The sequence below is a fragment of the Corythoichthys intestinalis genome, chromosome 17 (assembly GCF_030265065.1).
Source record: "Corythoichthys intestinalis isolate RoL2023-P3 chromosome 17, ASM3026506v1, whole genome shotgun sequence".
Taxonomy (NCBI): Eukaryota; Metazoa; Chordata; class Actinopteri; order Syngnathiformes; family Syngnathidae; genus Corythoichthys; species Corythoichthys intestinalis.
In genome coordinates, this window is record NC_080411.1 from 450,577 (window position 1) to 466,836 (window position 16,260).

Genomic DNA, 16,260 nt, shown 5'->3' on the forward strand with positions numbered 1-16,260 from the left:
GACACAGGACAGAGGTTGAGTCAACTTGAATCTATTTTAACTGGCTGCAAGTGTGATTTCGTGATTGCCACCACCTGTTATGTGCCACAGGTGCTGTTAATTACACAAATTAGAGAAGCACCAAGTTTTTTCAAAGGGTGCCAATACGTTTGTCCGGCCCATTTTTGGAGTTTTGTGTAAAATGATTTATTTTTTTAATTGCAAGCAAAATAAATGAAGATATTACTACCTAAATTTGTAATTGCAATCATTTTCTGGGAGAAAATTAGCATTAACTGACAGAATTGCAGGGGTGCCAATACTTTTGGCCAGCAGCGTGAGAAAACGAAAAATTTCAAATAATCCTTCATCGGGCACAGTATTGTAAGAAAGTTTTACCAGGAATTAGGTTTAACATTCCCCCCCAAAAGTGATGCTATCAAATACACAGACTGCGTTTTAAGATATTTCTACATTTCCATATATCCGCTTCTACCTTTTTTTTTTTTTAACATGAAATAATGTGTATGGTGAGAAATACTTTCAAAATTTCAAAGTAATAATTTTGTTTTTTAATGATTTCTGCACGAACATAAAGTGTGTGTGTGTTTCTGTGAGGGGGGGGGTGTGCATGCATACCTGGTCCACAGACAGTAGATTTAATACCAGTCTGTTCTAGGACAGGAACTCGGTTAATGGCACCCTCAATATGTTGCATAAATACATCCCAGTCCAAGTCGAACAGGCTGAAGGCAAACTTATCGGATACCTGTGAACAAACCACGATGTCCATGTATTTTAAAGCTGAAAGTGTTTTTTATTATTTATTTATTTAACTGTGGAGAATTCCCTCCACGCGTGTATTTAAAGACATAAGCATATTTGGCTCAATATTCCTTTGAAACATTCCAACATTACGCAGACCTTTGCATCATTAAACCTGTTGATAGTCAAAAATAAAAATGTAGGTAGCATACAGTGGGGCAAATAGGTATTTAGTCAACCACTAATTGTGCAAGTTCTCCCACTTGAAAATATTAGAGAGGCCTGTAATTGTCAACATGGGTAAACCTCAACCATGAGAGACAGAATGTGGAAAAAAAACAGAAAATCACATTGTTTGATTTTTAAAGAATTGATTTGCAAATCATGGCGGAAAATAAGTATTTGGTCTATACCAAAAGTTCATCTCAATACTTTGTTACGTACCCTTTGTTGGCAATAACGGAGGCCAAACATTTTCTGTAACTCTTCACAAGCTTTTCACACACTGTTGCTGGTATTTTGGCCCATTCCTCCATGCAGATCAGTGATGTTTTGGGGCTGTCGTTGGGCAACACGGACTTTCAACTCCCTCCTCAACCCATAACATACATAACAAAGTATTGAGATGAACTTTTGGTATTGACCAAATACTTATTTTCCACCATGATTTGCAAATGAATTGTTTAAAAATCAAACAATGTGAATTTCTTCTTTTTTTTTTTTCTTCCCCACATTCTGTCTCTCACGGTTGAGGTTTAACCATGTTGACAATTACAGGCCTCTCTAATATTTTCAAATGGGAGAACTTGCACAATTAGTGGTTGACTAAATACTTATTTGCCCCACTGTACGTAATAGTCTGTATATTTTTCAGTTCCATGCCCGAGTTCAAGAGTTCTACTTCTCAAAGTTCCTCCTTGTGATCCGATCTTACTGTAGTTTTTATCTTTTCACTCATGCAGGTCACTGAAGACTCAACTTGAAATTCTCCCGGCTCAGTCAGTATAATCCCCCTTTACAACTAAGTCTGCTTTCTCTCTCCATGCGGGTCATCTCCTTTGCTCGACATTTTGCATTTTGATAAGGTCAACCAAACTATTTGGCACTAAAACGTTCCATCAGAATTGGGCATCGTCTGTGGACCCGGCTCCTTAATAACAGGTAATGAATGAAAGTACTGCGGAATTGCACTTGGAAATGTCATGTTTTGAAGCACTTAGACCCTAAAAAGCTTGTGTCGGTGTACGAAATATTGCCAAACACATTTGAAATGTATTAATCAAAAGAGGTCTAACGCTCCAGGTGTCCTCATCAAACCGGTAAGAGCTCCTCGAGGCTAGGACCGAGGCCATTTTAGAACTCCACTGGGGTTTACCTCATGTTTATGTCAATTGGGCTAATGACCCATAATGTCACAGATGCCAACTGGATGAGGGGATGAGGTTTTGAGTTGGTGAGCTGTTCCATTTTTGCTCCACACATGACGTCGTGTGTTACTCCCAAACAATTCAACTTTGGTTTTGTTAGTCCACAAAACATTTTGCTAAAACTTCTGTGCAGTGTCCGAAGGCCTTTTTGCGAACATCAAATGAGCAACAATGTTTTATTTAGACAGCAGTGGCTTCCTTTGTGGAGTCCTCCAGTGGACACCATTCTTGGCCATTGTTTGACATATAGTTGATATGTGCGCAGAGATATTAGACTGTGCCAGTGATTTCTATAAGTCTTTAGTAGACACTCTAGGGTCCTTTTTTTACCTCTCTGAGTATTCTGCGCTGAACTCTTGGCATCATCTCCGGTGGATGGCCACTCCTTGGGAGAGAAACAACGGTGCCAAACGCTCTCCGTTTGTAGACAACTTATCAAATCATCGATTGATGAACATCCAGACTTTTACAGACAGTTTTATATCCTTTCCCAACTTTATACAAATCAACAATCCTTGATCTCAGGTCTTCAGACAGCTCTTTTATTTTTGGGGACCACTGCACAAGACTGTAATGAAAGCCTAACAGAAAAAGGCAGCAAGTCCTCCCGTGAAGAGCATGCATTTGTGAGAAATTAATGACCATCAAAAGCTTTGAAATAACCTCTTACGGCCATAAAATGAAGCTCTGAAACATAACAGTATTTTGTGAATCTGGAGGTAGAAAAGCATGACCACCTTGCCGTTTTAAATGAACTGAATGTTTATCACCCTCACTGGCATCGAATGAGTTCATTGAAGTGGAATTCCAAGTCAGACTACAAACTCGTTTATAGAATGCAGATTCTTAAACTTTCCAAGTAGCGGCATGATTTCCGTACAACTTGAATAACAATGAAATATGCAAGGTGACTAACACTAGTTTGATGTTGCCAAGGAGTTTTGCACAGACCACTTAAGTGAAGATGTCCAATTCGGCACACTGCTCCGCATCCTTCCCAACACATCAATCCTTCTTACTCCGTCCTTTAGTCTCCTCGCGCTCACTCCGTTTTCAACTAATTCTCATCACCTATTTCTCCTCCATAGCGATCAAAGCCCGCGCCCGCCCGACAGCACAGCAAGGAGAAAAGATCAAGACGCGGCTTCTGCACACATGAATCATGCCTGCACACAGAGGCAAAGTCACTGAGTTGTGAATGATGAAGGGGAATCGCCTGATCAAGTCCCTTCTAGAATTCGGTGGACAAAAAAAAAAAACCAACCTCATTTACACTTGTTGGCCAAAACATTGCGGACACTCACACATATTAATCGGCCACAATAGAAGTGCCCTGACAATGAGATTAATTCACAAGGTAGGTGGTATGCTTCATCCATTAGATACTCATAACAACATACACTGAAAGTTTTAACCTTTGGGTCAGGACTGAGAAAAGTTAATCGGTACTTATGTTTTGTATTATTACTTTAACAGCGCTATTTCAATAAACCGTAAACATAGGAGGGTTGGTGAAATTCATTAGGTCATTAAAATCTAATTCAATTTAATGAGCAAACCATGACCGATGCAGGCTGAACATCAGTAATTCCAATCAGTCTGTCAAATGAATTAATCCACTTTTACTTTACTGGTCAGAAAATTATTTCATAAAAATGATGTTTCTTTGTTCAGCTATCTACTGTATGCCAGCGATGTATAGTTACATGAAAAACAATGCAGATGTACTTCCACTATGATGTCAGAAGAGGCAGTACATTGTATTATATCCACTTTAGGGCTTTCAAAATTATCGTGTTAACGGGCGGTAATTCATTTTTTAAAATTAATCACGTTAAAATATTTGACGCAATTAACGCACATGCCCTGCTCAAACAGATTAAAATGACAGCACAGTGCAATGTCCACTTGTTACTTGTGTTTTTTGGAGTTTTTTCACCCTCTGCTGTTGCACCCAAGCGCCACTGATTTTATAAGTTTAAGCACCCATGAGCATTGTGTAATTATTGACATCAACAATGGCGGGCTACTAGTTTATTTTTTGATTGCAATTTTACAATTTTTATTAAAACGAAAACATTAAGAGGGGTTTGAATATAAAATTTCTATAACTTGTACTAACATTTATCTTTTAAGAACTGCAAGTCTTTCTATCCATGGATCGCTTTAACAGAATGTTAATAATGTGTAAACCAGCTTGTTGATTTATTGTTATAATAAACAAATACAGTACCTATGTACCGTATGTTGAATGTATATATCCGTCTTGTGTCTTATCTTTCCATTCCAACAATAATTTACAGAAAAATATGGCATATTTTAGAGGTGGTTTGAATTGCGATTAATTACGATTAATACATTTTTAAGCTGTAATTAACTCGATTCAAAATTTTAATCGTTTGACAGCCCTAGTATATTTAGCTGTTTTTTTTGTGGAAATGTGTGTTTGAATGATAGGTAAAGAGCTTTTTAAAAAAAACAACAACAAAAAACAGCATTTTATAATATTGAAGATGGTGGACCATTGCTATGCAAGTTATTCAATTGTTCTCTTGTACTTGCTGTAGATCCTCATTTATTTATTTTATATTGTTTGAGGCCAAGCTCAGGTGTTGTAATTTATTTTGAAATGAAAGTGCAATTCTGCATAGTTTGAAGAAACACTTGGGAATTTTATTTTGTAGTCGCTCGCAGTTCATGCTCTTTAGAAAGTGCCATTTTTGAGAGCCTTTGTTTTTCATCTCCTAAAATGAATTCTGCAACGCATTAAATAGTCCTAATCCGATTACTCGCACTGGCTAGTTGATAGATTAATCAACTACTAAAATAATCGATAGCTGCAGCCCTACATCACAGTATATTGTATCAGTACATTGACACCAGCGAAATAAGTTGAAGTTTCACTATGAACAGCTAACATACACTGTAGGACGGTTTACCTCATCCCAAAAGATAGGATTTTGTTCATAACCACCCACGGACAGGGCATCCCCTTGGAGACGTAGGTACACTGATGCATCATGGTCCCTTACATTTGGCATATTCTGCACAGATGGATGAAATAAATACATTAGGACATGTTACATGATCACAATGACATTGCATTTTTTTTTTAATACAATGGCGATGCATGATAAGAGTCGTTACAGCAACATATCGTATCCTGAATTTTGAAGGCACACTTTAAAAGCTGAACTCTGTAACTACAGCGGTAGAACTATTCACCTTGTATTGTGTTCAGTGAAATGTGGGAACAAAACATCAAATATATAGCTTCATCTTAAGCCTGTTGTGCCTTTTCTAGTCACTGAGGTGCATTTTCCTTTCATTACTACTGTTCTGTTGACAGTGCAAGGACTCGCAGGCAGGATAAGAACTTCAAATAACACATGTACCAAGTAGCACTGTAATACTTTGGTTGTCTTATTAACTAACGGAGCATAAATTTAGAAACAGCCATCAGAATGTTTCAGCGCACTTCCAAAGCATAGCCAAACATACCCACAATAATGAATAGGGTGATTTGAATTCAATTCAATGTTTTTTCTGAAGTGAGCAGAATCATTTTTGATTGTGTGTTTTCCACAGGTGAATCATTGTGTGTGTGGGGGGGGGAAGAAAGTAAAAATAATGTATGCAAAGTTTGCTTTAATTCACCATATTTTGACAAAAGACAGTCACAGGCATGTTATCAGGAAAGGGGTATAAAATTATGGCGTGAAGTTTTAAAACAGCTGTTAGATTTTGTTGTGTTTGATAAATCACATGATCTTCTTGGATGAATTTGGATAACAGGTTGCACAATCACAGTGCAACAATACAACAAAGAAAAGTACATTAATCATTTCCCTTGGAATGGTAACAACATTTAAAACTGATAATAAGATGGGGGGAGGGCGTTCTTATAAAGTCACGAGGAAAACATTTACTATCCTAGTAATAAATAAAGAATATTACAGAGGCAAATCATTCTTCCCAGACAGAATGGGACTTGTTGAGTCGCCCCCTTCTGGCGACTACAAATATAGCCGTCTAAAGTGACTGCATTTACTGCTTTAATCCAGTCTATGGAAGTAAATGTGTCACGGAGCTGTAATGCCGCTTAACTCCCTTCAAACTATAAAACAGTGACTCGTTCTGGCTGCAAAAAACAAAACATCCTCAAGAGGATGAGCACTGTTAAACATGTGCCACACTGGCTCAGTGCACACTCACTATTTTGATGCACATGACGGGGTTAAATTGTGCCTTGTCAGATAGAAGTTAGCCACAGCCAGCCTAACATCATTGGGATATTTACACAAAAAACAGACACACACTGAACCAAGCTGAGCTTTAAACACTCTGTATAACTTTGGGATCACAGTGCCCCCTGTTGGTTCAATTAACTTTCACAAGACAGTCTCAAGTCTGTAAATTGTTAAGAATCCTGTGTGCGTTTGTACCCACATTGCATTTGTGGGTATTTTCTAGATACTGCTCGAAAGGAGAATAAAACGCTATTGAAAATGCATATATTAAACCCTACACTTAGGTTTGAATTCATTAATTTTGTATAAAAAAAAAAAACAACATCATCATTTTGGATAGTTCCAACAACAAAATCCTCCTCACCACTTTCAAAGCTCTTCAAGGCCTGACTCCATCTTATATATCTGACCTTTTTTGCAACAATACTCCTCTACGACCACTCCGATCCATTTCTCAGCAGGGCCGAGAACGAAAAGTGGTATTTGCCACCTGGCAAAATCCATTTTGTCAGGTGGCATTTTTTTGCCATGTGACAAAATTGATTTTGCCATGTTGCATTTTTTTTTGCCATGTGGCAAAATGGATTTTGCCATGTGCAAAATATATTTTGACAAGTGTCATTTTTTGGAGGAATGTGGCAAAACTGATTTTTTTTTTTTTTTTTGGTATGTGGCCTTTTTGGAGGTATGTGGTATTTTTGCAGGCCATGCACGTCCATACCATTGACGGCTATGCACGTCCAAATTTTCCATTCATATCAAATGGCAGACAAACATGTCTGGCTGTGATTTTTCACCATACGCTTACCATTACAACACACTGACGTTCAACTGGCACCCAAATGGAAAATTTGGACGTGCATAGCCGTCAATGGCATAGCCTTACTTGGGTGCCAATTGGATGTCAATGCACTCTAATGGTAAGTGTATGGTCAAAAATCACAGCCACACATGTTTTTCTGCCATTTAAAATGAATGGAAAATTAGGACGTGCATAGCCGTCAATGGCATGGATGTGCATGGCCTGCAAAAATGCCATATACCCCCCAAAATACCACATACCAAAGGCAAAAATGCCACATGGCAAAATCCATTTTGCCACATTCCAAAAAAATGCCACAAGTCAAAATACATTTTGCCACATGGCAAATACCACTTTTGGTTCTCGCTGTTTCTCCCTTTTCTACCCACTTTCCTGTCCTCCTTGCCTATTTCAATTGTGTTTTGTTTCAATCAGACTTCTAAGTTTCTTGTTACTTTGTTGTTGTGCTTTTAAATCTTTGGTTTTGTCTAATTTTGGGGGGGGGGGGGGGGGTACAGTGTCCTTGGGTGTATTGAAAGGCGCTTTGAAACATATTATGATGATGATGATGACGGTTATTTTTATTATTATATGAAAAAATGGTGTAGTGACTGAGCTAAAATTTTTTGCAATGATTGACAAAGAACTGACCTGAATGCCTTCGATCCTTTCTGTTACAACGTAGGCGTGATGCATGGCAATGAGGGGCACTTTTACGCCAGCCATTTGCCCCAATTTTGTGGCCCACACTCCTATGCCATGAGCATAAAACAGCAATGTTATTAGCAATGTCACCTTCAGTTCCAATAGGCTTCCTAAGCGCTTAATAAAATTGTAAATGCGCGGAGACAATGTGGGACAAAAATGCCAAGTTTACTGACTGTATTAAAAAGGCAAAATGAAGTTGATTATTTAAAATTGTGCTTTGTGAAATTCAAAGTAAAAAAAATACAATCTCAGACTTTTCAGACACACCTAAAACTTACGTTTGGGTAACGTTTGGCAAACATTAGGTAGAATGTGATATTGTTCTTCGTGTTTGAGTGGGGAACACTCCAATTAAAATATCTAAAATGTAACATGCACTGTGTGTACTATACCGTGTATACATGATTACAGCGGTTAGGGATTCCACTGGCATTTTATGTAATGCTATGTAAAAGTATGGATGCTCATATGTGAAAATTAGGGCTGTCAAAATTATCGTGTTAACGGGCGGTAATTAATTTTTAAAATTAATCACGTTAAAAATATTTGACGCAATTAAAATCAAACAGATTAAAATGACAGCTCAGTGCCATGTCCACTTGTTGTGTTTTTTTGGGGGTGTTTTTTCGCCCTCTGCTGGCGCTTGGGTGCGACTGATTTTACCACATTGCACCATGAGCAACATGTAATTACTGACATCAACAATAGCGAGCTATTAGTTTATTTTTTTATTGCAAATTTTACAAATTTTATTAAAACGAAAACATTAAGAGGGGTTTTAATATAAAATTTCTATAACTTGTAGAAACATTTATCTTTTAAGAACTACAAGTCTTTCTATACATGGATCGCTTGAACAGAATGTTCATGTTAATGCCATCTTTTTGATTTATTGTTATAATAAGCAAATACAGTACTTATGTACAGTATGTTGAATGTATATAACCGTCTTGTGTCTTATCTTTCCATTCCAACAATAATTTACAGAAAAATATGGCATATTATATATAGCAGGTTTGAATTGCGATGAATTACGATTAATTATTTTTTGAAGCTGTGATTAACTCGATTAAAAATGTTCATCGTTTGACAGCCCTAGTGAAAATATAAGCACAATTGTAATATCAGTCAGTTAAATTGATTTGTTGTGAAAGAAATAGCGATAACTCAAAAGGACTACTGAAAAACAACACCGTCAAGACAGGCTCTTATTTGATTACAACACATAAAATGAATCAATGACAAAATTCTAATTGATTTGGGGCTGCTTTGCCTGACCTGCACAATTCACCACACATGGTGTCTCGATGGTGCCGTGTGGGGTCTGCACTGCCTTCACCCTCTTCACTCCCAAGTCATCCGCTTGAACTTTGATACCGGTCACAGGGCAGTTCTCAATCACCTGGTTTAGGAATGCACAGTTAGATCGTCGAGGCTTTTACAGATTCATTGTAAATATTTGCATACTACAGTATATAGGTATTGCAGGTTTTTGCATTGCTCCCGCTTACGAAAGTTAGCCATTCCATGTGATGAGTCTTTTGTGATTTATTTCAACCATTTAAGAATTACAAACATTTTGGGGGAGAAAAAAAAGACAAAACATTTATCCAAAATTGAAGCCACTTTTCAGTGAGACGTGTTGTTTTTTCAGAATATTATGAACATTGGCCAGTAAATGTTACCGTTGCTCCCCTTGCAGAAGCAGCTCTGCTCAGGGTAGTGCACGTGCCCGCAGGGTCCATAGTGCCATCTTTGGGCACGTAAAGTGTTCCATAAAGGTCGTCAACATTCATTAGAGGATAAAGGTCCTTTGTCTCAGCAGGTGACAGCACATGGGACTCTATACCATACACTTTACCCAGCTAGAAGACAGAGACATTATGGTTTCAATGGTTAGAATTTGCACATTCCAAAGTAACCTTTGCAAAATGAAATGTGCTTGAAAAGTCCTTATTAGTGTTGCACCGATACCGGCATCGGCACACTGCTATATGTATTGCAATCTGTATCGGGTGCCGAAAAATGATATCGGGGCAACACTCATCTCCGTGCTGAGACATCCCATGTTTCATGGAAGTGAACTTTAGACTCCTGGTAATGTTATAATCAAAGACAAACAAAGCAGCGACTACCGACATGATTTACAAAAGTACAGTGATCGACAACGACATACAGTATAGCACTGCCATGGTTAGCTGGATGTACGTACAATGGTATGAAAAAGTGTCTGAACCTTTTGGAATTTCTCACATTTCTTCATAAAATCACCATCAAATGTGATCTGATCTTTGTCCAAATCACACAGATATAAAAACAGTGTCTGCTTAACTAAAACCACGCAAACATTTATAGGTTTTCATATTGTAATGATGTCCTGCGATTGGCTGGCAACCAATTCAGGGTGTATCCTGCCTGCTGACCGTAGTTAGCTGGGATAGACTCCAGTACCTCCGCGACCCTCGTGAGGATAAGCGGCATGGAAAATGAATGAATGAATATTTTAATGAGAATAGCATGCAAACAATGACAGAAGGGGGAAAAATAAGTAAGTGAACCCTGTACCTAAGGAGACTTAAAGAGCAATTGAAACTAATTTTTACCAAACAATTTAAGTCAGGTGTGTGCCCAATCACTGATGAGTGGTTTAAAGCGGCCCTGCCCACGATAAAACACACACCTGGTAAGAATAGTCTTGAGGAGAAACATTGTCTGATGTGCATCACGGCTCGGTCTGAAAGCCTACGATCAAGGACTGTTGATTTGTATGAAGCTGGGAAAGGATACAAAACCATCTCTAAAAGTCTGGATGTTCATCAATCGACAGTCAGAGAAGTTGTCTACAAATGCAGAGAATTTGGCACCGTTGCTCAACTCTAGAGTGTCTGCTAAAGACATCACTGGCACACATCTCTGTACACACATCAACGATATGTAAAACTATGGCCAGGAATGGTGTTCATGGGAGGAAGCCACTGCTGTAAAAATAAATAAATAAATAAATAAAACATTGTTGCTCGTTTAATGTTCGCAAAAAGGCACTTGGACAGTCCACAGACGTTTTGGCAAAATATTTTGTGGACTGATGTGACCAAAGTTGAATTGTTTGGGAGTAACACAGAACATCAAGTGTGGAGAAATAATGGAACAGCTCACCAACATCAACACCTCATCCCCACTGTCAAGCACGGTGGAGGAAACATCATGATTTGGGGCTGTGTTACTACCTCAGGGCCTGGACAACTTGCAATCATTAATGGAAGAATGAATTCAAACGTTTTGCAGGAAAACCTGAGGCCTTTGGTCTGTCAGACCGTTGAAGCTAGAAATAGGATGGATGCTGCAACAAGACAATGATGCAAAACACAGAAGTAAATCCTCTTCAGAATGGTTTCAGAAGAACAAAATACACTTTCTGGAGTGGCCAAGTCAAAGTCCAGACTTGAACCCCATTGAGATGCTGTGGCATGACCTAAAGACAGCAATTCATGCCAGACATCCCAGGAATCTGACTGAACTACAGCAGTTTTGTAGAGAAAAATGGGCCGAGATTAGTCCTGATTGATACAGGAAGCGTCTGGTTGAAGTTATTGCTGCCAAATTGGGGGCCGCAAAATATTAAATGTGATGGTTCACTTACTTATTTTTCCCCCTTCTGTTATTGTTTGCATGCTATTCTCATTAAAACGTGAAAACTTATAAATGTTTGGGTGGTTTTAGTTGAAGCAGACATGGTTTTTTCATCTGTGTGATTTTGACAAAGATCAGATCACATCTGATGGTGATTTTATGCAGAAATGTGAGAAATTCCCAAAGGTTCAGATACTTTTTCATACCACTGTAGGAGCAACCCAAAATGCTCTCGCATGTAAACAGGTTGCTCCGAATGAATATCGACATAAACCTGAATATTTTCTGCATGTAAACATAGCCACTACTGATTCTGTTCATAGCCAGACTTTCTAGGCTCGGCCGAGATATTGAATAAAAACTACCTGTCTTTAAATTGTCTTTGTGTTATATTTACATTTGTTTTAACATTTTCAACATTCAAATGTGGACATGACGGAAAAAAATAAGAATCAGAGAAGGGTGCAAATACTTTTTCGTGGCTTTGTACATACATAGCAGGTTGTAGTGACCACTATCTCGAAACAGAATTCACCAATGGAACTTATGTGGGGCATGCCGAGTTCCGGGGGAAACTTTTGTCACGCGCGTGTCCGTCAGAGAGAGACTAGAGTAACAAGAGACACGAGCGGCCAAATACGGCAAGCAGACTCAACAACATCATCCGCGACAGGGTAGCCTACTATTTTTTTGCTTGAGAATGCTCAGAGATGTTGTCTATTGGTCCAAAAAAAGACCACTGTAACTGACTCCTTAAATATTAATTTAATTAACCAAAGCATGCAAATGAGCACGATGGCAATGTCGTCCAGGCAATTTTATGTGCGTGTGTGCTTTCATCTTCCGGCAATAATGACACTGTTTTCCAGCCAATGAAAACCCTGCGTCTCACCGACATGAGGCGTTTGTATTCGTCCAGCCGCTGCTTGTTGGAGGCAATGAAGAGTCCTCCGTTCTGGATCCAGCCAGTGTGGAGGCCTGTTTCTTCCTCAAGGTCTTTACTGATCACATTCCGTGTGTGGGCCAGGAGCTCCACCTCAACATCACTTGGGCGGAGCTGCCACAGGAGGCCTGGAAGACATATTAAAAAAAAAATAATAATAAAAAAATAAAAAACCTAATATCGCATATTAGAAATGACAAAGTAAGCCACAACCGTAACAAATGACTGTCTATATTTTGGATGTCACCATAGTCACATTTCAATTGTAAAGTTCAAAATCATTGTAGGTTCAGTCGCTATCTACTTTTTATTGAACTTGTCCTCATTTGGCAAGAGTCGGGGTACAAGTTGATTTGTCAACAGACATATAGACATTACAGACAATCACCTACTCGCTTCCATACCTCCAGTTGAAGAACTTTAGAGTCATCAATGAACTGGTTTTTGTAATTAGGGAGCAATGTTGTTAATAACGGCGTTAGAGTATAACGACGTAACTAACGGCGTTATTTTTTTCAGTAGTGAGTAATCTAATTACTTTTCTCATCTTTGCAACGCCGTTACCGTTACTGAGGATGTAAAGCTGTGCGTTACTTTGCGTTACTACGTTGGTTGAATGACTCAAGAAAAGTCTGAGACACACTGACTCGCGGAAGCAGAGTGGGGAGGCAGAAAGGAGTTTTGATGCCATTTCAAACTCGATGCTAGGTGGCTCCAATAATACCTGACTGTAGCCAATATTCTACAAAATACGCCCACATGATGCACGATGCGGTAGATATCACATGTATATAGAACTAGATGATAAATAACAGGCTCGGCGGGGTTAGGACATGTATAGAAAACTAGATGCGAAATTATAGACTTGCTGGCGTTAGTAAACAGCCGCCATCTTAAAGCAGTAGACTTCTCAGGATAGCTCTGTTGTAGAGAACCTTCCTAGCGAACCTGAGTAACTTTTTATCCAAAATACTCCTAAATCAGCAAAATCTTGACTTGAATCTATCTTTAAATGATGAAACCGTTTCTATGCAACGAACTAATGCAATAACGGGAGCAATTTTAACAACTTTTAACAGTTGATTCACCACATTAGATCGACTTCCAAACATAGCAAAGGTTACTATCTAGTTATTGCAATATCTGCAATACCCCTGTTTCTAGTTAAGTGTAGTGTAAACAATTGGGCTAGGGTCAGTTGTCTCAAAAACCCTTTGAACTTCACATAGTGTGACCTAAGCTTTTTTTTTTTTTTTTTTAATAGAAAAAAAAAAAAAAAACGGGGGGGGGGGGGGGTACATGAAAAGTAACACCAGTTACTTTGCCAAGTAACAAATTATTCTTACATTCAGGTAACTGACTTACTAACTCGATTACTTTTGGGGAGAAGTAATTTGTAACTGTAATTAATTACTTTTCTAAAGTAAGTTTACCAACACTGTCAGGGAGTGTACTATATGAGGTGCGTCAGAAACCTCTATTACTATATAGTTACTGGTAACTATTTCAAACTCAAACTATGAGCTTCAACACGGGCTGGATAGCCAACCAGCACATCTTCAAATCCATCTTGCGGCATTTGCTTTGTTAACACGTGAGAAGAGCAATTGGTGACAGCTTCACCATGTCAACCCAGTTACAATTCATCTGATAGTTCCTGATCAGAAAGTGCAACACGATCCTGGATCCTGGAAACCTCCCTACTCATCTGACCTTGCTGCAAGGGGTTCTGGAAGAATCTTACTAAGTAACGCATGAAGCTGTGGCAAAGGATAGAAAAGTGTGTTGGATTCAATTGGATTTACTTCATATCGAAAAAGTGGTCATTTGGATACGCAATACATCATTTTTTACACCAGTCCTGGACGTTTTTCGACACCGAGTCCCCATATGTCCATTATATACAGTGTATCACCACATTTCAGTGGCGTGGGCCTGGTGTTGGGGAGAAAAAAGTGTTTTGGTAGAATTTTTGGGTTTTGTTTTGTTTTGTTCAAAATAAAATAAATAAATAATGTAAACAATAGCACATTTAACTTTAGGGATTAAATATACATGTTGAAAAAGTTGCATGGCGAGTGCTGTTGGATATTCTTGCGCAATTTATTTTAGTGTTGTGGAAAGGGGGCGTTAAACCGAGGCTTATTGGCCCTTTTTGGTTTCAAATGCATTCGTGTGTCATTGCGCCGTCTAGTTGCGGGGATTTGCATTATAATACAGTGGCGCTCTTATTTCCAATGCAAAAACTCCAACAATTACTGTAGGTGAAACAGAACGCTGTCTTTGTAGTAGCCTAGCAGTTGTACATAAACGATCCAGCATGCATGTGTACTGCCTTTGTGCACGACTTGTATGGAGAAATGACGTACTTGAACCGAAACAGCTGTTTTTGGATGGGGAAAAACAAACAAACAAACAGACAAAAAGACGCTCAGCACACTCCGCTGTGAGGGATTTTGAGCCCCCCTGCCACACTTGAAAGCCCAACTAACCAGCTACACAAAATAATACGTTATAGTACCAAGTTGTCTCTGGGTTCTTTTCAATTGGGAAAGCATAAACAGGGAGCAACGGCAAATCAAAAGCGGACATTGTTTTGAAGTCTGTCACCTGCAGTGTGCCACGTGGTTCCAGCAGTCAGTCGGTCTCTCTCCAGCAGAACCACGTTTGTCATGCCCATTTTAGCCAGGTGGTAGATGGTCTGACAGCCCAGACTGCCCCCTCCAATCACCACCACATCTGCTGACCTAAACCAGCACATAGAAGGACAAAACTTACTGATAGTCTCCTCATTTTGTTGCTTAATGATAATGCCAAAAAACTCTGAAGTCTATAGTTTCCACCTAACCATTTTTGTGCTCAATTCATTCCACGACAGTTGTTCACAATTGTTAGCCTAGAGATCTGCCTTGTAGTTTGTACAACCACGGAAATCTTATATTATGGCAGCCAAATACAAGTTAACTAATATCTGCTATGTCGTGTTTCCCCTCAATTGAGGACAAAATGACTGTGACACTGGTATAGTGACTGGTAACTCATTCCCAAAATCTGTAGAACTCATTATACTCCGTTGGATGTGAAGGAATGTATTTTAAAATGATAATACGTATTTGTTCATTGCTGTTCGACTACTGTACTTCAATTTATGCATAAGAAGTGGGTGCTCCCTTTTTGTAGACAAAATGAACTCCTCTCTAAGATATGATAAGGGGATAGGAATTGACTGTTTATACCTTGTATTTTTCCTACCGTGTAGAGATGGGCAGAGTTTCCAATAGTGAGTGCCATTTTGAGGCTGACGCAAGCCTGCCTTTTTGGATACACATACTAAAAAGTGTATCTACCCGAAGGCATCCCGGGGCACTCGAGAAACCAAGTCCACGTCGGCCTGCTTTAAATTGTTCCCTTATGACGAACTGTATTTAGCTTAGTTGTTTATTATTTTCTTTTTGCAACTGAATTGTTTGTCATCATCTTCTGTTCATTTAAGATTTTTTTTTTAATAAACTGTAGTTAGAGAAAGTTGGCTATCTTTGCTCTTCAGATGCTACCTGGGTAAAGGTTTAGTTGGCCCAGATGTGGCCGTTTCATCCTGTCTCAGTGTCTTCTCATAGGGAACACTCTTCTCTTTGGTGGGCTCTGAGCTGTAGGTCCGACAACTTGTTTGGCACATAGGTGTGGAGAGCTGGGGGCGCACTCCCCATACCAATCGCCGAACCGCACTCCCGAGGAAGGCCATAGCCCCTGTGGAGA

General features: G+C 39.0%; 1 protein-coding gene across 2 annotated transcripts in view; it reads right to left on the reverse strand.

Annotated features, from left to right (window-relative positions):
- Positions 1-16,260, reverse strand: part of sardh (sarcosine dehydrogenase) — a 74,887-nt gene that overhangs the window by 55,192 nt on the left and 3,435 nt on the right. For both annotated transcript variants that reach the window (XM_057819684.1, XM_057819683.1), the window contains exons 2-9: positions 16,059-16,251; positions 15,115-15,251; positions 12,454-12,632; positions 9,617-9,796; positions 9,210-9,333; positions 7,875-7,975; positions 5,111-5,215; positions 619-748 (exon numbers count right to left, since the gene is read on the reverse strand). In XM_057819684.1, coding sequence (XP_057675667.1) covers positions 619-748; positions 5,111-5,215; positions 7,875-7,975; positions 9,210-9,333; positions 9,617-9,796; positions 12,454-12,632; positions 15,115-15,251; positions 16,059-16,246 — 1,144 coding nt within the window. In that variant the 5' untranslated portion in view covers positions 16,247-16,251. The remainder of the gene's footprint in view (positions 1-618; positions 749-5,110; positions 5,216-7,874; positions 7,976-9,209; positions 9,334-9,616; positions 9,797-12,453; positions 12,633-15,114; positions 15,252-16,058; positions 16,252-16,260) is intronic.